The sequence below is a fragment of the Bombus vosnesenskii genome, unplaced genomic scaffold (assembly GCF_011952255.1).
Source record: "Bombus vosnesenskii isolate JDL3184/JDL3185 unplaced genomic scaffold, Bvos_JDL3184-5_v1.1 scf7180000013263, whole genome shotgun sequence".
NCBI classification, from domain to species: Eukaryota; Metazoa; Arthropoda; class Insecta; order Hymenoptera; family Apidae; genus Bombus; species Bombus vosnesenskii.
In genome coordinates this window covers 8,736,035-8,758,307 of record NW_022882923.1, presented here as the reverse complement: position 1 = coordinate 8,758,307, position 22,273 = coordinate 8,736,035, and the positions used below count along the sequence as shown (strand labels likewise).

At 44.6% G+C, this 22,273-nt stretch overlaps 2 protein-coding genes across 15 annotated transcripts; both read left to right on the top strand.

Annotated features, from left to right (window-relative positions):
* Positions 1-414: 414 nt before the first annotated feature.
* LOC117234309 (protein enabled) lies at positions 415-9,223 on the top strand. 2 transcript variants are annotated; one of them, XM_033495405.1, is made up of 8 exons: positions 415-637; positions 2,520-2,841; positions 3,003-3,124; positions 3,208-3,269; positions 3,359-4,695; positions 4,795-4,983; positions 5,098-5,350; positions 5,438-9,223. In XM_033495405.1, the coding sequence occupies exons 1-8, from the start codon at positions 633-635 to the stop codon at positions 5,464-5,466; spliced, it is 2,319 nt and encodes a 772-aa protein (XP_033351296.1). In that variant the 5' UTR covers positions 415-632; the 3' UTR covers positions 5,467-9,223. The 2 variants fall into 2 exon arrangements, with proteins under 2 accessions (XP_033351296.1, XP_033351287.1); XM_033495396.1 differs by lacking the exon at positions 415-637 and adding an exon at positions 2,189-2,409.
* Positions 9,224-9,764: 541 nt separating this feature from the next.
* LOC117234256 lies at positions 9,765-20,412 on the top strand. Of its 13 annotated transcripts, XM_033495304.1 has the most exons (19): positions 9,767-10,604; positions 11,225-11,437; positions 11,700-12,996; positions 13,465-13,560; positions 13,644-13,823; positions 13,909-14,118; positions 14,188-14,438; positions 14,599-14,788; positions 14,921-15,113; positions 15,828-15,922; positions 16,042-16,065; positions 16,395-16,439; positions 16,640-16,706; positions 16,841-17,008; positions 17,387-17,531; positions 17,616-17,723; positions 18,008-18,160; positions 18,312-18,344; positions 19,113-20,412. In XM_033495304.1, the coding sequence occupies exons 3-18, from the start codon at positions 12,226-12,228 to the stop codon at positions 18,337-18,339; spliced, it is 2,724 nt and encodes a 907-aa protein (XP_033351195.1). In that variant the 5' UTR covers positions 9,767-10,604; positions 11,225-11,437; positions 11,700-12,225; the 3' UTR covers positions 18,340-18,344; positions 19,113-20,412. The 13 variants fall into 13 exon arrangements, with proteins under 13 accessions (XP_033351185.1, XP_033351175.1, XP_033351166.1 ...); XM_033495294.1 differs by lacking the exon at positions 18,312-18,344 and having other exon boundaries at positions 9,765-10,604; positions 17,405-17,531; XM_033495284.1 differs by lacking the exon at positions 18,312-18,344 and having other exon boundaries at positions 9,766-10,604; positions 16,045-16,065.
* The last annotated feature ends 1,861 nt before the right edge of the window (positions 20,413-22,273 follow it).

Sequence of the window (22,273 nt, the reverse complement as noted above, 5' to 3'; positions counted from 1 at the left end):
TATTAATACTCGATAAATCGATGATCACTGGCAAAATAATTTCAATCTTGTTTCGGTCGATAATCTGACATCGATAATCGAGTTTGAAATTGCATAATATATGGTAATATCTCAACTACATATCGCTGGTCAACATCCGAACTGTCAAAGTAAATGGCTATATCTCACAACGATAAATAGCTACACCTCGTTGATCGAATCGAAACACGAACAGAATGAACCGATTCGACATATATTGCCAGAATTTAAATTTTTTCTGTGAACGACAAAATAACGAGGCGAGCAAAATAAGCGAGACAAAGAAAATGAGAAGGAAGAAAAGAGATAGACAATGAACGAGAAAGTAAAAATGGTAGAGCGTACGAACGCTTGCAATTCGAGTATTCCCTCTAGGTAAACGTGTGCATCGAGACGAAGGGTGGTAGGAGTATGGGCCTGGAGTCGGCAATATGGCTGGCTAGATGTGCATAGGTAGGGTGTCGGGGTGGTGTTAGTGCCGTACGTTATTTATGTCGAACTACCGCAAATCCTGCCCGAATCTCGCGTGTTTTCATGGAATCGGTGATATACTGTGCAGAAGCAGGAATACGGCTTGCATGAAGGCATAGCATACGCTTCCCAGTGAAACAAACATGAAGTAAGTTCCACGTATACGACACAGCATCGAGTGAGAGAGAGGGTCGAGTCACACAAAATCGAGCCGAGTTCGGTATATGGGTTCAAACGCAACTTCTTTTTGTCTTTGGTGATTGTTTATTCCGTAGGCTACCAACGGATACCTCTAATAGCTCGGGCATCTCTTCTTACTCTTCGTAACTGATGTGTCCATTGTCTATCGATGCAATGCAATGTCTCTTTGGCGTTCAAATTTTTCGAAAAGGATTTATATGTAGTGGGAGTCATTTCGGCTAGGGCTTTGCTATTATTTTTTTATCGAATATCTCGAAACGTGTCAGTTCTTTCACCCTCACCGGCTGTATCGCTACCAATCGAGTATTCTTTTCACGCATCCGTTGATCCGCTTTTAGTCTTGCTTGCCGGATGATATTCTGACGTGCTTCCAAATCTTGCGTCTCGACGCCTTTGTGTATCGTAAACGCAAGCGAAACTTCTTTCTACTTTTGTTCATACCTGTCCTTTTTACGTCCAGGCAGAATACCATTCACGCTTCCTCGGGTTACCCTTATCTAAACCCAACTCATGTACGCGCGTGTCTACCACACACAAGACGGATTAGTGTTAGGCGAAAAATTTCGCTGCACACATTTGTTTATGTTAGACGAGAGATCTGCTACACGCAAGCGCATATTTTACAGTTTTTTCCGCGGACTAAAATTTTCGATATCTTCTACGTTCTTCCTCTATCGTTAATAAATCTTTATAAAATAACCTTTATAAAAGAATTTTCTATATATTTTATACAGACTGCCGATAAAGTAAATATCAATGACATTGAGCCTGAGATATTGTAATCGCCGCTGACACTGATTCATTCACCTCGGCACACGTTTTTACTACTTTATAGGAAAAGATATGAATGAATTTATTCGATAACATATTTACGCCGATCAGTGAGTCACATTATGATTCACGTTCGACGCGTTTTGCACTTGGCTAAGCCCTAATACATATCTAAACGTATGTTTCTCAATATAACGCCAAATTTTGCATTTACGTTTCGATTTCGATCCAGAAATCGAAAGCATCTGCTGTTTTAAAGGAGTGACAGAGGGAGGAAGAAAGGGAGAAAGTGAGAACGAGAGACTTAAGGGCATGTAAAAAAGGGAATGGTTTTAAAAGGGTTATACCGTAACATGATCGGCGAGAGGCTAGTGACGCGAACCTCTGTTCTATCACTTGTACGCAAATAACACGAAAGAATAGCGTTGTCTCTTCTACGACAGAGATTTTTTAAAGCCAACTACGTATAAATCATTTCTTTTGAGTTTCGTTCCCTCAGGTTTTTCTGAACCACACGTTGAATTGATTTGATCACACGCAACACTTTGCCAATTATTTTATGAAAAAACAAAGGGAGTCGCACAACAACGGACACGGGAAGACTCGAAAACTACGCGTATCGCGGATACTACTCCGGCTCTTATCTCGAATCCAGGCTAGTCTGATCGTACGCTGAGCAAAGAAGGAAGTGGCAGTATCTTTTAGTATTCCGTTTCGTTCTGTTCTCATTTCGTGAGCGGCTCGTGCTGTTTTAACGTGGTCCGCGCACGGTGAAAGTGACACCGAACGTAACGTTGTACGCGAAATCTCGTAATTCCTTGGTTAATAATCATATGAGTGAAAAAATTGGGAAAAATTCCTCGCGATTCCAACGAACGAGGAAACAATGAGGCGATACTCGTATTCTCGTCGACCGCAGCAAATCCTTCCGGAAGAATATCGATCGTGGTAGCATTTACTTGCTGTATTTCGATTATTTCATGCAAATAACCGCTACACGCTTTAGGCCACCAAGGTAGATATATAACGAAGAAAACGTGCCTCTCCTTATGTTTCAGCGAAGTGAGCATATCGTCCGCTCGTGCGTCGGTAATGGTATATGACGACGTTAATAAAAAATGGGTACCGAGTGGCAGTTCTTCAGGACTCTCCAAAGTTCAGTTATATCATCACCAAGTGAACAATACGTTTCGCGTGGTGGGAAGAAAGTTGCAGGATCACGAGATCGTCATCAACTGCGCGATCCTCAAGGGACTGAAGTACAATCAGGCGACAGTCACGTTTCACCAATGGCGAGATAACAAGCAAGTATACGGTCTGAATTTCTCCAGTAAGGACGACGCCGACGCATTTGCCAGAGCGATGCTGCAAGCGCTCGATGTGAGTTTAAACCGATAGAAACAGAAACACACATTGGAAAAGAAGCGCCAACTAACGTAAAGCTAAACTACACAGTCGTAGCGCTTCTACTTCTAGTTTATCTATCGATCAACATGGATCAGGACATACATTATTTAGTAATTGTTTGACATTTAACGTAGGTGTTGAGCAATGGAAGCAACATATCGAGAAGTCTTGCCCCCGCCTCAGCTACTCAACAGCAATCCGTCTTTCAGCAACAGCAACCGACTAATGCTCAATATGACGAAGATATGGGATACAGGTTCGTTTTCTCTATGCTTCTTTTTTTTCGCACCTATATATCGAGAAAATGAGAAAAGAGTTGATCGTATATTTGTTGGCCAGAACTATGACCAGGGAAGATGTGGCGATCATTCAGGAACGCAGAATGTCTCAGCAAAGCCAAGGTACGATATAACGCGATAAATGAATGACGAATTATCGGATAGAAGTCGCGAGATCTGAGAAACATTTCCAATTCGTGTGTTTTTTACAGCAACAAATAGTCCAAACGCAATTTCCCCGAGTTGCCCCCTCGCATCGCAACAACAACAACCTACTTCGCAACAGCAGCAGCAGCAGCAACAACAACAACAACAACAGCAAACGCCTCAACAATCTGTGCAACAACAACCGCAGCCACCAGCGCCGCCACAACCACCCCAACAGCAACAACAGCAGCAGCATCAAGCGCAACAACAGCAACAGCAGCCAATGCAACAACAATCACAATCCGGTCATCACAGAACATCGTCGGCACCGCCAGCTCCTCAACCTCAGCAGCAAACTGTTATGCAATCGATGCAAGTTACCGGCGGTATGGGAACTGCTGCAGGACAAATGTCGAGCGGAGGTGCGCCTCCGATACCACCGCCTCAGCCTCCTATGGCGGCGGCAGCTCCACCGTGTCCGCCGACAATGATAAACTTTAACGCACCGGTACCACCACCCCCGATGATGATGAACCAATACGCGCAATCCCCGTCATCTCAGTCGAATCTACCGAATCAATCTCAGGCGCAATCGATTTACGGTAGTACTCAAGGAAACCAGTACGGAGGTGCGCCAAATAGTAATCAGTACGCGACCGTCGCTGTCGTCGGGCAAAGTCCATGTCAGTATCCCTCCGGAAATCAAAATAACTTCTACAATAACAACGGGCAAATTAGCAATGCGTATCCTAGCGGACAACCGGGACAAGCAAACCAATACGGTGGCGGCGGAAGTAGCAGTGGTACGGGTGGTGCTGGTGGAAATCAGTATGGAAGTAGTAATTCGATTAGTCAGTACGCGAGCAGCGGAACCGCGACGACAGGCCAGTACGGGGTAGGCGTCGGAGTCAACGTTGGCCAGCCTAACCAGTCTCAGTACAGTGTCGTATCTCAGGCACAGGCACAGTATGGTAACAACCAACTACAGGCAGTTTCGGCCGCTACGAATCCTTATGGAACACCATCAAACTCGGTGAATCAGTACAGCAGCACCGGCACTGGTGCCGGTGGTAGCGGTGGTAACTGCGGAAGTAATGCAGGCAGTGGCAGTACCGGCCCCGGCAGTGGACATCATGTGCCACCGGTTAATCCTAATATTTACGCTCCCATTGGCAGTGCCGGTCCTCAACCTCCTCCTATGATGCCGCTGGCTGGACCTGCTCCTCCTCCACCTCCTCCACCACCTGCTCCAAAAGTCAACCTACCTGCTACCAATCTTAATCCCCTTTCTGCATCTGGTTCTACCGGATCTGTAAGTTCCGTCACTACCAGCGAACCATCGCCGGATTCCAATTCGTTGGCTGCTGCAATTCAAGCGACTCGTCTTAAAAAGAAGCAGCAGGTTCGTATCATTCGTCTTGAATTTATTTTAACTTTCGTCTCTCTTTCTCTCTACTGATTTTTATCTCTTTCTCACATCACTGTTTCCATGTTATTCTAGGCATCGCAGCAACCCGTGGAGAATAGTGGTTCTAGTACCAGCAGCAGTGGAAGTGCTGGAAACAGCGGGAATTACGGCACTTTAGGAAGGGGCGGAGGTGGTGGAATGGCTTCTATGATGGACGAAATGGCTAAAACTCTAGCTCGTAGGCGAGCTGCCGTTGAGAAGAAACAACCCGAACAACCGCAAGTAGGTTTCTTTTCTCGATTGTAATATTCTTTCTGCGTTCAAATTTATTGCTATCAATCTTCAACTTGCAACACGTCTTTCTTTTTTTCTTTTTATTTTCTTTCTTTTCCGTAGGAACCTGAAAGTTCACCCGATAAGAAATCATGGGATAAGAACAGTTTGTCGAATAATAAATTCTCGAACGGTGCCGAATCACCGAAATCTGTCCGCAAGAGGTTTGGTTCTGCTTCTGAGGATACGCTCCTGAAAGTAAACGGCGTTAACGACGGGGCTGTGCTTACCGTTCAAGAAATGGAGGCATTTAAAGCGGAGATCATCAAGGAAGTGCGCAAAGAATTCCAAAAGATGAAACAAGAGATCGTAGATGGTAACGATAGTTCGATCAAATGTGTTAATGTGTTTGAAAATCGTTTATGCATTCTATTGTTTTTTCCCCCTCTTTTTATACTTTCAGCTGTCAGAGCAGAACTAAGTAGAAGATAAAGATGAGACGCGGACCAGTTTGAACTAAAGCGAAGAAGAAATGAAAAATTCTACCGCTGTGTAGATCAATCGAAACGATCATCGACAACCGTACACGACTTTTTTTTACTACGTATTCGCGAAAATGGAATGCAGTTATACCCCATGTATATCAGACATGTTTGTGTGTAAGTACGTTATATCTAATCTAGTGTTCTAAGTGAACCGTACCCTTTCGTTGCTTACTGGACGAATAGTAAGCAACCATGAACTTTGGATAAAATCGATTCTGATTCTACCAATTCGATGCACAGCACACATCACGGATCGCCTACATTTGCATCCGTATTAGTCTTCGGTGGTATCGTACAATTTCTCTTTCATTAACGACGATTGCTGTTCTCCTTGTTCCGACAAGTATTATTCGTAGTTAAATCGAGCAACCTATCGTGACGTAACATAAAAGCTGATCCCACGCACAATGGTAAACGCTTGCGTTTCTATGTAAATATCACGGAATTCGACTCAGCTAAAGATACGTAAGAATTTATAAAAGAGATTTCTCTAGTCTAAGATGCATTTAAATTGGGGCTGAAAGAACCTTACGCGCGTTAAATTGTTTCGCAATAGTCATGCCACTTTTTTTTCTTTCTTCTTGTTTTTTCTTTTTTTTTTTTTTGAACATTTGCTCCCAATTTTCTTATCAAAATGCACGCAACTTAAATTGAATCTTACTTGGATTTTTTCCGTACATACCACCACTACTTCCATGTACAGATTTCATTAATAACGCACAGCTCGATACATTCCAAGTGAAAATGTTTCGGTACCGTAAAACAGGTAGAACAGAATGAAAGCGATCATCGATCGATTGCCACACAATCTTCACATAAACATAAAGTTCTCGGTTGATTCGAGATTTCTCTAAATACACCCACACGATCCGATCGTTAAACGATTACATCGATTTTATATTTACGCATCATTGATCGCTACAACAAATTCAAAATTCGACAAATGACCGACTTAGTGATGACAGGGCGATCGTGTTTGCTATCGATATTGTATACTACTCTCCGTTCTTATATTTTTTTATCGTCTCTCGTACGATTCTCACGGAAAATGAGAAAATTAACGTTGCAGTTCATATATATTCTATGTATCTATAATATAGCCGTGTATACGCTGATTCGCACCAGCTTATTGGCATTTATTGCATACAACCAGAACAAAGTTCGGGGAGCGCGAGCGAGCGAGAAAGAGAGTGCAAATGAGAGGAAGAATGAAGCGCGAGAAAGAAGTGAGAAGAAAAAGAAGAAAAGATAATCGTGTATCCATTCCTCGCAATATCTATGTATGTATTTTCGAACGTGCTACATCACCGGTCATTCGATGTACGACGCGATATGACACGATATGAGGACATACTACGATATGTGCGTATCTAAATTCGAATGACGCGTGATAAACATTGACGATTCTCATCGCATTTAACATTTAACTGACATCTTTCTTTCCTTCTTTTTTTCTTTTTCTTTGTTTCATAAGACAGATTTGTGATAACCGATTTACTAAATTAACGCACTAATTAAGAGCGCAACGATAATGTTAAGTATTATCGAACTAAATTTTAAATCTCAATTTCTAGTCGTATAAGGAAAGTAAAGATTAAAGGTATTAATCACCGATACACTGTCACTATTCCGTGGGATAAGCTAATGTCTCGATATGACGTGTGTCTTTCGGAGATGTAACTGATAATTAATAATTGTCCATCGTTTCGCACGTTCTCGCACAAATATTCTCTGTGAATGTGATTCACTTCTGATTTTATTCGATCAAACTTTCTCTTTTGTATTACGTATTTTTTCACGGAACTGTAATTCCAGACTGGTACGTCGATCTCAATACATATTCCATTTGCATTTACCGTGAAACATTCTTTCAAGATGTTTTAACGTTCGTGAAATTGAAAAAAGAAAATGAAACGATCAATTTTATAATAATACCGATACGGCGCTAAGCAACAGCCGACTGAACTGAATAAACTGATACTCTTATTGTAACGATAAGTACATAAGTACATATTCCGGCAACGTTCTTTGCCATTTGATGCATTTTACATTGAAATAACGTATTCCGCTCTGTCTATCGCATTCCACTGATGGAAATGTACAATTTTTCAAGGTTTTTACGCTTATCGGGCTTTATATTTTTTCAATGATTTATGTTTCTACTCTACTTTTTAAGCTTTCCACGGTAAACTTAATGATCTTGCAATCAACGTTGCGTTGTCTTGAGAAAAAAAAAAAAAAGGAAAAAATAACGATTTGACGAAGCCTTCCGTTCGAAGATGCAAGACTAAATTTTAAACGATTAAACAACAGGTGGAGCAGGTATGAGGATGTGTGCGTGTATGAGTGACATTGTATGTGCGCGCGTACGTATCGAACGTGTGTGTGTCCATGAATGCGCACGCGAATGTCAAATGGCGATGTAGCGTGTAAAGGAGCGAGAACAAGAGAGAGAGAGGGGGGGGGGGAGAGGAAGAGAGAAGGGGAAATTTTGGGCGCGGCAACGGTGAACGTTCGATGGATTCGAGGGAATGAACTAAATTGCACGGGGTACGAGAAAAGCGACTAGTGTTAGATGCATTTATAATTATATTTAACATATGTATATTTATATATACATATATCATACATGGATAATTTTAATATGACAAGATTAAACGCGCGAGCATAAAGAGTGTTTGTTACGATTGAAATTATTTAAGAAGCGCAAAAGAGAGAGCATGCCGATAACGGATCGACGCGTTGGTTTTTGCGACACCGACGAATCGGGTCGAATCGAGACGGATCGAGACGGATCGAGACGAATCGGGACGAATCGAGCCGAGTCGGCGAGACTGTGCCGTGTCCAGGGCCATTATAAACGGTGTGTATTATAATTAATGTATCAGCAGCAAGAAAATACACGTATGATATAAAAGAATAACGAGTGAAACGCTATTTTATGTATTACGTGCGACGCAACGGCAACGAGAGTTCGAAAAAAGCAGAAAGAAATTTTATTTTACTCGCTAATCAACCTGCCTCCCTCGTCATCAAGTTCGATAACGCGCTCGCAGTTTCTGCCGATTATTCCTTCTGTCCGAAACAACGATTGTTAACGTGTCACCGCGTGCACGAGTGCGTACGCGTGCGTGCGTGCGTGCGTGCGTATCAGTGATACCTTAAGTTCGCGTGACTTATTAGCCGACCGTCGAGTCTCGTCGCCGTTTCCCGTCGTTGTTTATAATATATGTAAATCGACGATGCAAATGAAGAATAAATAATTGGAAAAAGCATATGGTAATTATGAACGTTGTAACGAATAAACAGCCTCGTGGCGAAACGAAATGGCAGCGTTTACATGTTCGATTACTTTGCTAGAAGCGGGCCGCACCCTTCGTGTGGCAAACAAAAATGGTGCGTCGTCTGGTCACGAGAAACGTCGATATCGTCCCTTAGCGAACTATCTAGGTTCTACAACTGGCAACGACAACGACGGAACGCATCCTAGACTCATCGAAAAGAAAAGCTCGACGAGGCCACGTAGCGTATTCTATTAGCGTTTAAAGCGACCGCGAGGAAAATTTATACAAAATACAATTAGCAGTACTAACGTACGAAGTTTGAAGAACCGATGCCGAACACGCACTGTTTCTTAAGACGTATCTTGAAAATATTTGTATGTAAATGAATGACGAAACAATAAAAAGTATACGCTCAATCTACTAGAATAGCTCCCCTTTAATCCGAGCTTTAATGCGAGAAGAAAAGTTTTTATTCCAGTCCGCTCGACCCAATGATTCCATCGAGTTATTTATAGATCTGTTTCATCGTCTCGCGAGTACGATTCCCGATCTCTACGACCCGTAGAATCCTTATCTATCGGTAAGCAACGACTCAAACCATGCTCTCGAGAAACTCGCGCACGATTTTGTACTGGATGAACTCCGCTCCATGCAGGTCACCGATAATCGCATACATCGATTCCACTCCTCGTCGGTGATTTTCGATCGTTCACTACTTACTATAGCAACGATGCGTCACTTGTCCAAGAATATGATGTAAAGGGAGAGGGGAGAGAGAGAGAGAGAGAGAGAGAGAGGTAAAGGGGCGTAGGAAGGTCTGTACCGATGGGAAAAGGATATGGAGTCGAGGGCTGACTAGAAGGGGCCTAGAGAAGGGGAAAGAACGAATGACGCATAAAACAGCAGGATATCATCTAGGAGGATACCTAGCGTGGCCGATCGCGGTCACGGCGTTTCCGATTACGATTACTCGTTTCATAGACTCACACATAGGTACGAGACTCGCGTATCATGTAGGAGCCATGGGTGCGACCTATGGGTGTTTCGCGGTTCGTTGCGGATCGATAACGCGCAAAGAGTATCGAGAGAGCGCGACGCGCGCCTGGATCGACCTAAGTTTGTAGTAGGAACGTAACCGTTCGCCGTGGTGTTTCCCGTCGCGACACCGTGCCGCCGACTCGCCGGAGGAGATCGCCTGTCGCCGACTGGCGCCCCGGTCACTTGGTCTACGCGTCGCGCCTTCTCTCTTTCTCGCCACTACCTCGCTAGTTCGATCGCGGGACCTGCGAACAGATACTACCGCAGGTACCCGTTTGGAACACGTTGATCGCGCGACAACGGAAGTTGTCGAAAACGTACGAACGACCGTGAAACTCGCTTCGAACTAGTCGGGCGGGAAAAATCAGGTCAACCGTTGTTGGTATCGCGCGGTATAGGTGACTGGAGGAAACGAAAGAAACGAAAGTCGTAAAGGTAGATGCGGCAAAGTAAACGCGCTTGCGCCTTGCGGATCACGGACGACCACGCGTTGCGGCGATAGAGGAGCGGAAAGGGAGAGACACGCGTCACAGTGAGACTTTTGGAGACGACGAGACGTGGGCGCAGGCAACCGTGGCAAAATCACCGGCAAACAAATGAAAGATACACGTTCCAACGATCGAATATACACTGTACAGTCACGGTAATCACGGTACGAGTAATCGGAGGAGCGGTGATCCATGTACGATTATAGAGCACCGTGCAGAGCGAACTACCGCGTGTCGGAGTCTTAGGCGAAACAACAATTAGCTGGAGTACTACGGTGTGTAGTCTTGGTCGATCCGTCAGTGCATAGTAACGCGTGATCGTCGAAAGCGAAAAGAGATCGAAGTTGAAGCATCGCGAGAGGACGAATCGATTGCGTTACGAGACACCATCGAAACGTTCCGTAGCCGTAGACAACGTGCCGGTTGTCTTGACCACTCGGATCGATGGAAAGTCGTGGAACCGTGGCAAATTAGCACACCAGTTCGTAATCTGGTTCGCTCGTTTCGTTTTACGTTCGTCGTTCTCCATAGAAAATAAGTTTCGTGAGATTCAAAGTTAGAGGATCGGTATGCGTAATTTCACGTGTGTACTACGTCTGACGCGCTGAAATACGAATAGGTTTATATATCGCGTGTGTCACGCGAATATCGTACACGTTCTCTCGTGCATCGAACCAGGGGTTTTCTTGTAATTACATCGAACGCGAACAATGCACAGATAGATTCTTTAATTCTCGCGAGCTCGAAAATAATTGAATTTATTTATTTAATTTACCCGAAAAAGTCGATGCTTGCGACGACGCTTCTTAGATCAGCACGAATCACGTTGACTAGGAAAATATCGATCAAATATTCGTTTCGCGTTTGAAAATTATTTGCATTCGAACATTGACAGATCGAAACGAGTTCAAGCGAACGAGGTAGCGAGCAGAGATCACGCGTGTCACTAGATCCACGGGCCAGTGGTCGATCATTGATCGAGCAACGCGTTCACCGTGTCTGTCTCGGACGCTCGACGAGGTCTGCGACGAAGCTCCACTACAACGCGAATAGGAGATGACGCGATCCGCGAATCGCGAGAGATGACGCATTCGATGACGAAACACTGGTAAGGGAAAACTGTACCATTGCCCGTACACGTAACACGTAAATACAGAATTATAATCTTATCTCATTCTCGGTATCCACGATGTTTTGTCCGTGTATGTTATCAGTTTTGGAATCTCGTGTACATAATTGCTCGTATCGATTTGAGATTAGTCGCAAAGTCTGATCGATAAACAATCGTACACGATGCTCTAACGAAACGAATATGTATAGAGTTACGGTCCGGCGTACGTCCATTGACCGATTGATCATTGTTGTTTCAGCGTGTGGAGGCGGCAATGAAATCGAACGTGCTTACGGCTTGGCAAAGTGGGAACAATTACGATTGCTATCACGATCACAGTGGTCACGCTCGTCGCAGTGATCACGCCGTTAATGGTGACAATAAGACCGTGCAGGTGTCGAGATGGAATTTTAAAGACTCGGAGCTAATCGGAGAGAAGAAGAATCGTCGATCTCTGACCACGACCGCGTCGGCTAGAGCACGAATCACTGAAAGCTGTTAAAGCACGAGTCTCGACGGATCGGCAGCAAGAAGATCAAGTTAAAAACGCGGGAAAAAGGGGAGCGTCGCGAGATCGTGGTAAAGAGCGTTGCGGGCGAAGGAGTCGACGATCGACATCGATGTGACCCAGGGAAAGGAAAACTGCTGAGAGGCGGTCGTTGGGCAAAATCAAGACGGAGACAGTGCCGTAGTCCTGGGGGCCCAGGGTATACGCAAGATCTATTAATAACTTGTAATACGGTAGTAGTGGGGCGCTGTTCGCTAGCGGGTGAAAATAGAAAAGAATGTTTTTGGAATCCAATTGGACTTGGTTGGCCGAACGATGGGGCAATATGGCCGACTTGGCCGAGCGGGTGGACGATCTGATATGCAGTTTCGACTCAGCTGGTGATACGACCATGGATACCTTATCGATGCTGATATTTGGCTGGATGTTGTTCGGATTAGTGGTACTGTGTGTCGGCAAATACGTTTACAATCGATTCGTTTTAAACGAGCTCGGTTCTGGGGCAATAGTTACCGCCAAGGACGGCCATATCGTTCACGGTGATAGCGTCGGTGTCAGTGGTGGTGCTGGTGCTGGTGGTGCTGGTGGTGGTGGTGGTACTGCCGGTGGTGGAGGTGGCGGCGGCGGTAGTGGAGGCAAGTTACTTTCGCTTGGCAAGCAAAAAATCGTTTCATCGGGTTCGGTATCCTTGGGGGCCGGGGCAGGTGGTGGCGGCAGCGCCGGTTCCGGATCGCACGCAGCTGCCCCTCATCCTTCCGGTGGCGGTACCAGTTCGACTTCCGGTATCGGCTCGTCGCCGTCCTCTTACGTCCCACCGACGCCTCCTGTACGCAAACGTCTCACCAGAAAGTCGTCCGGTGTTCTCATCAGCCCCGCAAGAAGTAGCAAAAGTTTGAATTTGCCGACCGCCACTGGGGCCGACCCGGATGCCGTACGCTGGGTCAACGAGATCATCGTTTGGCTCTACTCAGATCCAGCGATTTTGGACCAACTCCTGGCTGCTTGGGTCGCGTCTCTCAATGATTTTACCAGCAACTCCGTCGACGAGGTGAGCCGATATTCTCGTCCGCTCAATGCTCTCATCGGCATTACCGTTCTATCGTAACGATATCATTTTCTCCATATCGAAAAAAGATCTGTTTCGTTAGGATTGCTCACGGTCCTGTCTCATGAATATCTTTCACCGTGTCGAGAGACAGCGACCGGAGAAATATCGAACCGGAGAAGGTTTGAAGAAGGATGTTCCGCGTAGGTGTTCTTGAGCAACAAAAACACCGGCTTAACCCATTCGCGCTATGCTGTCGGACAATTTTACCGACGAGGCCCTAGAAATCGTGCTTCAGGCTCGTCGAGTTACGCGCGCTTATCGTTGGCCCGCTCATTTTCTACGAACCAACTCCGCGATAACACCGAATAGAATCTATTTGAAATTGAACAATGAAAAACAAAGCCTCTTTGAATTGTTCGATTGTTACGGAAAAATGCGTTTTCACTCGTGTTTTCTCGTTACTCGTAGCACGGAGTCGGAGTCGAGTTCGTTCGAGTTTTACCCGAAACACATCCGCCGAATCTCTCTAACATCTTTTGCGAGTGCGACTCCAAGGATGACGTGGTACGTATGAAATATTCTTTCGTCACGTATTTTCTGTGTCAAGGATCGTTTCAAGTATGGTCATCTCGTTTATTTCGTTTCAGACGATCACGTGCGATTGCGAAGCAACTCCAGCGTTACAGTTGAAAGCGTCTCGCCGGAAAGCTGATAAACTCGAAATCAGCCACTATCGCGTAAACGTAAATCGTTTCCGTGCGCGATTAAACGTCATCTGCATCACCGAGAAGCTTCTGCTAGACTTGAAATGCGACGGCTGGCCGGACGTTTGTATCATATTTTTACGTTATTTTTCCAACCAGTGGCTTCGTGATATCTCTCGTTATCCTTGTACCTTCGCCTTTACGTTAGGTGAAAGTCTCGCTGGCCCAAGTAGGCACGATAAAGAAAGATCTGGACGAGAGCCAATTGCAGGAAGTCGTAACGGAAATCGTAATAGGCGCGTTAAGGGGGACCAATGTTCATCTGAATTTGTTCCAATATCCGAGCTGTCCACGGTTATGGAGGGAACCGGCGACCACGCAACACAGCTTTTCGATGCCTATGCATTACGACAACGTGGTAAATTTATTTTTAAACGACTCGGACACTCGGTCCCTTTTCCACATAACGAATAATTAATTCGTCTAGACGACGTCGAGCGATTCGCTTCAAGCCTCCAGACAACGACTTCAAACTCAAAGTCCAACACCGACACAAAATCAATATATTGCCAGTGACAGAAGGCTGCTCGTCAAGGTGGTGAAAGCAACGGAATTAGGCGGCGAGCAGGGTGCTTTAGAACCGTATTGCGTCGTTGAATTGGACGAACCACCGCAGAAAAATCAAACGTCCGTCAAGAAGGATGCTCGAAACCCATTGTGGGACGAAGCGTTTCTATTGTAAGTCATTCGGAACGAAAGATCGCGACGCGTCGGTTCGATGCGGAGTCGTCGTCATCGAAATCGACCGATTTCTCTTCGTTTCTTCGTTTCTGACGAAACAACAGCCAAAATATACCCTTTTACCTGCTTGAATCTCACGATCGCTCGTAATTTGCAGCGACGTCAATCGTAATACGTCGGAAGTACTGCTGGAGGTCTACGATCGCGTAAATAAATCCCAACGATTCTTAGGTTTGGGTATCGTCGGTATCGACGAGTTGCTCGCAAATCCGAGTCAGAGACAGATCATACCTCTTCAAAATCGACCGTACGAAGAGGAAGATATCACCGGCACTCTGACCGTAGAGGTAAGTAAAAGAGCGACGCGAACGCCCATACGCGGTGTAATTTAACGATATTTCTTTATTTGCTATGCCATTTCATTGTTTTCTTTCCTTTTCTATCCTCTCTCTTTCGCTCTCTGTCCTCTCTTTTCTCAGTTTCTATTCATCGAGGGCGCGGAGGTGCCTCAAATTGGGAGCAAACCTTACAAGGTGAAGGAGACGATAAAGCCGGTGTCACCGACTCCTCGTACCTACACCCCGACAAATCTCATCAGCGACAATAGTCTAAATTACAACAATGGTAACAGCACACTTATCTTGTACGACTCTACCGTTCAATCCGAAGGGGGTAATTACCAATTACTTTATCTGAAAGGCATTGCGTTCGTGTTCACAAGTGTGAAAACATAGCGATGATTAGTGATGTCACTGCCCTTTAAAAATCGTACTCAAACAGTTGATCGCAACTCTCGCCACATATGATCTCGTCGAAACGATGTTACATTTCACTGTGTACTTTAACGCAACGTAGATCCTGTTTTTTTTTTCTTCTACAACTATAGAATAGATCGTATTTATTGGTTGTTCGCACTAGCAGCGACACGTACTCTCCCTCTCGTGCGCGTGCCTGCATCTCTAGCACCGGATTGTACTTTCCACTGCCATGTAATAATTCGCATGACCTATGTTTACTCGTATGTACACGTATAGAATTCTCTAGCTGTCTCCCTTCTTCTGTCAACTCCGTTACTTAACGTTCGCTTTAACGTTCCTCTAGCACGATACGAAACGATTGTACGCTCACTTCTCGGCCCGAGTTTCTTACGATCGACGATTCTTCGAAGTTATTTCGACTACCAGTGAAGCGAACCTGGCAAATCACGATGACAGTGTATGCAATATGCTTGCATAATCGCGGTCGCGTTGCCAGGCATGCGAAAACTTATCTGGTAAACGAAATGACGAATGCTTGGTGGAATGATGGACGTAGAAAGTCGTAAACCTCCTTCCGTTCTTCCTTCCGACCGATTAGATATTTTGAGCGACCAAATGTAATTTGCAGACTATCTGACCAATGGCAACGTGGTGGATTCGCCTTACAGAACTGGACAAAGCAACGGGAACAAAGGAACTCTGATCGTGCACAGCCAGCAAAGGGTACGCTCAATGAATCTGCACGTTGAATGCAATTACGAGACCTATGCAAATTTTACTCCATCTACTAACACCTATCGATTATGGTCTATTTTTTTTTTGTTGTGTCTTCTCTTTTGCAGCAGCCAGAGCGGCAGGTGGTTAAGGTAAGCCATTGCTTGACGTCGTGTCCTCTCACCCTCGTCGTCACCGGCGTGATCATGGTTGTAAATCCGCGCACGTATTTTATCAGCATTTTTTTAGATCCTCCTTATCTTACGTCCATTCCCCGGATTCCCGTTCCAGCATCGAAAGCCACGGTATTTATAATATTCCTTTCGTTCGAACGATCCCATTTCCCGTTTAATTTTTCACGGCCTGTCTCCAATTTACGTCCTTCTTGCATCTATGAACCAATTGGAAATCAGGCAGCCTTGTGTTTTACGAGAACGCTAATTATCGTCAGTTGAGTGGCGTGTGTTTACTAATTCCACAGGTCGCCCTGACGGAAAGTGGAAACTGGCAGGAAATCTCTCCGGAGGTAATTATTCTTGTTGTCACGAGATCGTTTCTGTCCTATTCTTAACGCAGCGCCGTTCTAATTTTCGCGTTCTCACGTTTTCGCTAATTACGTTACAGTCGATTCGAAAAGAAACCTTGTAAAAAGTCTATAACGATGCTTGTGAAACAACCGCGACCTTAACCGTCTGTTTATAAACCTTTTGTTTTCGTTCGTTTCAGCATGGACCGAAAGATACGAGCGTGACCTCGGGACCAGAAAGCACGCCGAATTCTTCCAATTCCGAAGGTATCCCCTCCTTTCTTTTCTTTTTTTTATCGTTTCCGCTCGCTGCGTACTCTTCCATTCATAAGTATCAAGACGTTTCCAGCTTTCACCTGAAACGCTATAGTTGGTTTACATTATGCCTCCTCGTGTCGTAGAAAGGGGTAGAACGAGAAGAAAAAGGCGAGATTTCTTTGGAACGATAAAGAAACGATTGAGTCGATCGAAGACGAGAAGCAGATCGGTCGGACCGGAAGGCGATGCGAACCACGAGGATCAACACTCCAGGTCTATATCTGCGGACAGAGCGCGTGATCCTGGCTCGGGTATGTTTGCTCACGAGTATACATTACGCCCGTGAAACGATTCCTGATTTAGAACAGACTTAGTGCCTCTTCCCTCTAGTAGTCCGAGTCTTTAGTATAAAATTCTACTTGTTTGTTTTGCACACGAATCCCGTGCGTGGCACGCAACGTTGGTAAGTACGATCATCCCGATACCGATGATGCAACGAGCAACAGCAGTAGAGCGCGCATTTTACGGAGCTTCGTAAAGCGATCAGCCGACAAGAGTATGAGATACACGCACGCCAACGTTACAACGCTAACGCCACTGCCAATAAAAGACATTTCCCGTGCCAATAACGCTGACACGCGACTAACGTAACGTGAGTTGCAAACGATTGTTTCGCTTGAATTTTATAGTTCGTTTATCGATACCAGGGAGGGAAGAGCATTCGAGGAGATCGAGTTTGAGCGAAGCATCCGGTATAAGCGGAGCGTCGACCAGAACTTACGTTAACGAGGCTTCCACTTTAGTTCTCGAGACCCTCGAGAATGGTATTAAAAAGTAAGCAACACGACGTTCGTTTTACCGTTTATATTTTCGTATGCCGAACGAATCATATTCGACGTCCGTTTTTGTTATTTTCAGGCATTACCTAGTACCATTGTCGCTCGCACAAAAGAGCAAATGGCGAAAGAAAGGCACGAAGCTTCACATATTCAACGATCACACTTTCATAGCGAAACATATGGCTGGGTAAGCTAACGCGGAACACACCGTATTACGTATACGTCGTTGCGTAAAAGCTTTTAACCAGCTAGATCTTCCACTTTGTACTCCGAGAGCGATATTTCAGAGAATCTTCGTAGTAATAATATTATTTAACAGCGTTTATTTATCCTATCGTTTCGCTATGTGTCAGCGATATATTTGAAAATTACTTAACATCCGAGAGGCGTGTCATATTGTATCCAATTGCGAAAAAATCGCATTAGAAATGAAATTAGCGTGGAGTCAGACGTGGAGTCGTTTCATTTCAGTGGAACCGTATGCGAGGTGTGTAAGCGAACGCTTGCGCGAAGATTGGGCAAGCAGGGTTACGAATGTAGAGACTGTCAAATGAAGTGTCACAAGCATTGTCACGTTAAAGTGGATATCACGTGTCCCACATCTACCATTCAGAGCATCGAACTGTAAGTAGACGAACCTCGTTATCTAACGATTTCTTATTGAATCGTTTCAAAATCGATGGAAAATATGTTACTGTACGTATAGTTTAAGAAAAAAACTTTCGCGGAATCACGAGCTAATCCTATCTTTTTTTTAATCTAATTGTCGCGTAAGGTCTCTGCTACCGGTACTCAGTGAATAAGATGGGTAAGTTGCTCAAATTTGACAGAGAAAAATTTGTTGGTATTAAAACTCTGGTACTGTAACAAGTAGTTGCGCATGAACAACGAATTTTCTGCTCTTTCTGTAACAGTTGCAACGAACGTTGATTCCTTGCACTTCCATGTGATTTTATTACTTATTGGCAGCGTCTTGCGACCACCATGGACATGCATACGTCTCGTACCGCTTTTGCAAATACTAATCGTCCGTTTGAGATTTTCGTACAATAGAAGGCAATGCTTCGTTGATATTTTTAACCCTAGCGTGGGTCAAGATACGATACGTTCAAGTTTATGCAAAAATTTTCCAATTTTCAAATCCGTATAAGGATTTATCGATCGTCTGCTCTTAATAAGCGATCAAATTGTCATTCAACGACAGATGTATTACGGAGATTTTTATATTTTATTACAGCAATCGTCGCATCCCAGTAACTGTCGAGATTTAATTCGAATATTTATCGTTTTCGCTTCTTTCCATCTCGTCAGTTACGGCGGACGAACAGATCTTCCATTACCCGCATCTAATATTTACGCTAACGATCGATACCTACTAAGTTAATACATTGGAGATCGATGAATTTTGACAAGATATTTTTCACAATATTACGCGCATTCTGCGCAGTTTTTTTCACTTTAAAATTTCTCGCGGATAGCGTAAAAACTCCGCGAATGATCTAGATCGTCGATCTCGAATGTGTTACATCGATACAATAGTCACGTACATTTAGTAAAATTTGTCAATTTCTTTTAGAACGTGCATAAAGAACGTGCAACGGCCCGAGCGCAGATCGATCAGTCGGCTCTGCTGATGAAATCTTGGACGATCTACTTGCGGCCATGTTCGAGAACCGAGTCGTTTGTCCTGAGAAAAATTGTCGTTCAAATCGCTTCGTACGTAGTGGCACATTTGCGAAGCGAATCACGCTATTGCATCGTACACGATATTGTAGGCAACCTCGCGTGAGGAAAGGCTGCCAGCTACCTACGATAAGCGTTACGATTGATTTCCAAGCACGAAGCGCTTTTGAACGCCGTAGCACCGTTCTCTGTTACCCGCTACTGTCACTATTACGCTTTTCAATATCTACAAAACGAAATACGAACGCGAACGTGAACGTAAACGTAAATACGAACGCGAAAACGAAGCGAACGAAACGAAACAGATCAAGCGAAGAGACCGAACACGATCGCGTGTAACTTTCTTCTAGAAGCAAAACGTTGTTCGGTTCGGATAGTGGTGAAGAGTGAGCGATACGTCTCGAACGGCTGAAAGAAATAACGTTCGCGACGAATCGTGAGATATTTATCCGTTACCATCTATACTATAGTTTCCTTACAACCTTTCGAATTTTCACGAAACTTTTTACACTTAAAGGAACGTCCGATTTTCTATCGATTCGTAATCTTAAGCCTTAAGCGATTATATTGTACCCATTTTGCCTTTTTCTTTCGTTCGTTTCTCTCGCTCGTTGTTTTAAGAACAAAGGGAGAACCTTTGGGGATATACGATGTATCTGATAGAATTTGAGAAAATGACATCGACGAGAAACGAAACACGTGAACGATAGTGCCTCTAGATACGAAAGTTCGTCGTTATCTTTGAAATATTGTATCTTTATCCCGTGAAAGTACTACTTTTGACAATATTTTCGATCGTTGTATCAGAAATCCGATCGATGAATCAAACTTAAACGCTTCGACGCGCACACTTGTGCCTATGTATCGTGCGTAAAGAAAGCATCGTAATCTTTGAATGATACGTATTACCGGCTGATAAATATTACTATAATCATAATTAATATAATTGATGATTACGATTATGACAATTATCATTACTATTGCTATTATTATTCTTATTATTATTATTGTTGTTGTTGTTACCGATGTCGTTGTTACGATTGTTACTACCATACCTAAGAATAGAAAATAACGGTCTACGATGGTCTACACCACTACGCCGGGCATATTCAAACAACTGTTGTAACAATGATGATAATGATAATAATACTGTGTTACGTTGAAAGAAATAATATGGTTACATTATGATTCTACGCCACTGTGCCTTTATTGGCTCCGTCTTTCTTTCCCTTCCCCAGAATTCCGCCATTTCGAAACGCCTAACGATATTATCTTCTAAATATCATTATTACAAGAAAAGATCGCAGGGGAAGATATAAGCAGGTAGATGTTAATCGTTCCATCTATTTCAGTCTCTGAAAAGAAATGTCTCAAGGTAAAGTAGGTAAAAATGGAAGGAACCTGTTCGGTCACATTTTCAATGTCTTTTGTACATTTTGTAATTTCCAAATTCTTTAAAAAATGTTTAAAAGTCAAACAAAGGTACACGATACGGTAACAGAGCAGCAGACAAAAATATGTTTCGATCGCGTTATCGGTACGTTGCGTTTTCTTCCGACGTCGTCTCGTCGTTCGGGAAACATCGAGACGAAACGTAACGTACCGATAACGCGATCGAAACCCGAAGAATCGGAAATATGTCATCTAGTCGTCGTGAAAAGTATCTTTATGCGTAGTCTCGTTGCCGTTCGACCGTGAACCACGATATTTCATTTGAAATCAATCGCGTACGTCGCGTGGCAGCGATCGACGAACGTCGAACGACGTTGCCGATTTTGCGGATCGGTGTGCGAGAAAGATGGCTCTCGGTAAGCGAAAAGTCGGAGTTCATGGATGAAAAGGGGGATTGACGCGAGATACTCTGCGGTCACCGGTCGTTTCGTCTAGGTTCGGTGGGAGCGGAGGTGCGAGGCGCGACTCAAAGTGGAACAACGTCGACCTAATTCGAGGTCGAAGCCCCAATTTTCGTGGAGTTCGCTAGAGCGGCAGATCGACAACGGGACGACGGTAGTCATGACGACGTGACGTAATATCCAACGTCATCGACGAAGCGCAACGACCCGGCCGTACGCTTTTCTCGCCGCGCGACTAGATCGCAGGCTGAATGGGGTGGTGCGGAGCGCGGCGAATATTCGATTGTCCCGGTTCCGATTGATTCATTTTTCCGCACTCTTCGACCATCATCGGCTTTCACCGAAGTCTGCCTATCTGGCGATTAAAAGATCCGAGAAACGGACGAACATCGTCGTTCCTGTGGATGCGCGTGTCTCTAATTTCACGTACGAAACAATGGCCCAACGTATGGCGTGTGTACGCAGGTTACAATTGCGTACATACGAACGCGCGCGCGAGGATGCCAAGTTCGAAGGATAGAGACAAGCTGCGACCAGGTTTATTCAATCGCAAGCTCGGAATTAGGACGCGTTGTCGACGGCCTTCTCAATGACGTCAGTGACGTCACTAGTTTGGAAGGAGAACTAGGACAAACGGACTGAGAAAAAGGAACGACGCGACGCACGAAATCAGCGATCGTCGCCCTAGCTACCACCATCTACCCCTGCCCGCTCCGCCTCCCGCCACTTTCTCGCAGGAAAGCAACGTGTATTTCAGTTTCGGCTATTTCAGTCATCTTTTTCGGGTCTTCTTGAAAATCACCTGCGTTTCGCCGACTCTAAGAAAAGACAGCGAGTCCCGAAATACGAATAGGAAAGTAAAACGAGAGACGAACGGAAGAGAGACTTTTGCAAGCGACTGGTTAAATCGGAGACGAGGAGAATAAAGGAAGAAAAATAGAGAGACGAGGACGAACAAAAATAAGCTCTATGGCGCCTAGGAAATGAATATCACGCGTCCAGGTAACGACAAGGTATCCTGGAAGCGATCCTTGAATGAACTATGGTATTTCGTAGGGACGACACTAGCAGCGATCTGGGTCAAAGAAGGGTCGTGAATGGCGTCGCTTGCCTCGAGTGACGTCACGGGGGTGCAAACCCCTGCAAGTGGGTCACTCGTTGATTCTGTCATGGCCGTAGCTATAAACGGACCAGGGACGTC

Bases quoted from the DNA above. Each gene is read 5' to 3' on its own strand.
- LOC117234309 (XM_033495396.1), top strand. From the start codon at position 2,348: ATGAGGCGATACTCGTATTCTCGTCGACCGCAGCAAATCCTTCCGGAA. The intron at 2,842-3,002 runs GTGAGTTTAAAC...CATTTAACGTAG, and splicing joins CGATGCTGCAAGCGCTCGAT to GTGTTGAGCAATGGAAGCAA. The intron at 3,270-3,358 runs GTACGATATAAC...TGTTTTTTACAG, and splicing joins AATGTCTCAGCAAAGCCAAG to CAACAAATAGTCCAAACGCA.
- LOC117234256 (XM_033495275.1), top strand. From the start codon at position 12,226: ATGTTTTTGGAATCCAATTGGACTTGGTTGGCCGAACGATGGGGCAAT. The intron at 15,923-16,041 runs GTACGCTCAATG...TCTCTTTTGCAG, and splicing joins TCGTGCACAGCCAGCAAAGG to CAGCCAGAGCGGCAGGTGGT. The intron at 17,009-17,386 runs GTATGTTTGCTC...TGAATTTTATAG, and splicing joins AGCGCGTGATCCTGGCTCGG to TTCGTTTATCGATACCAGGG.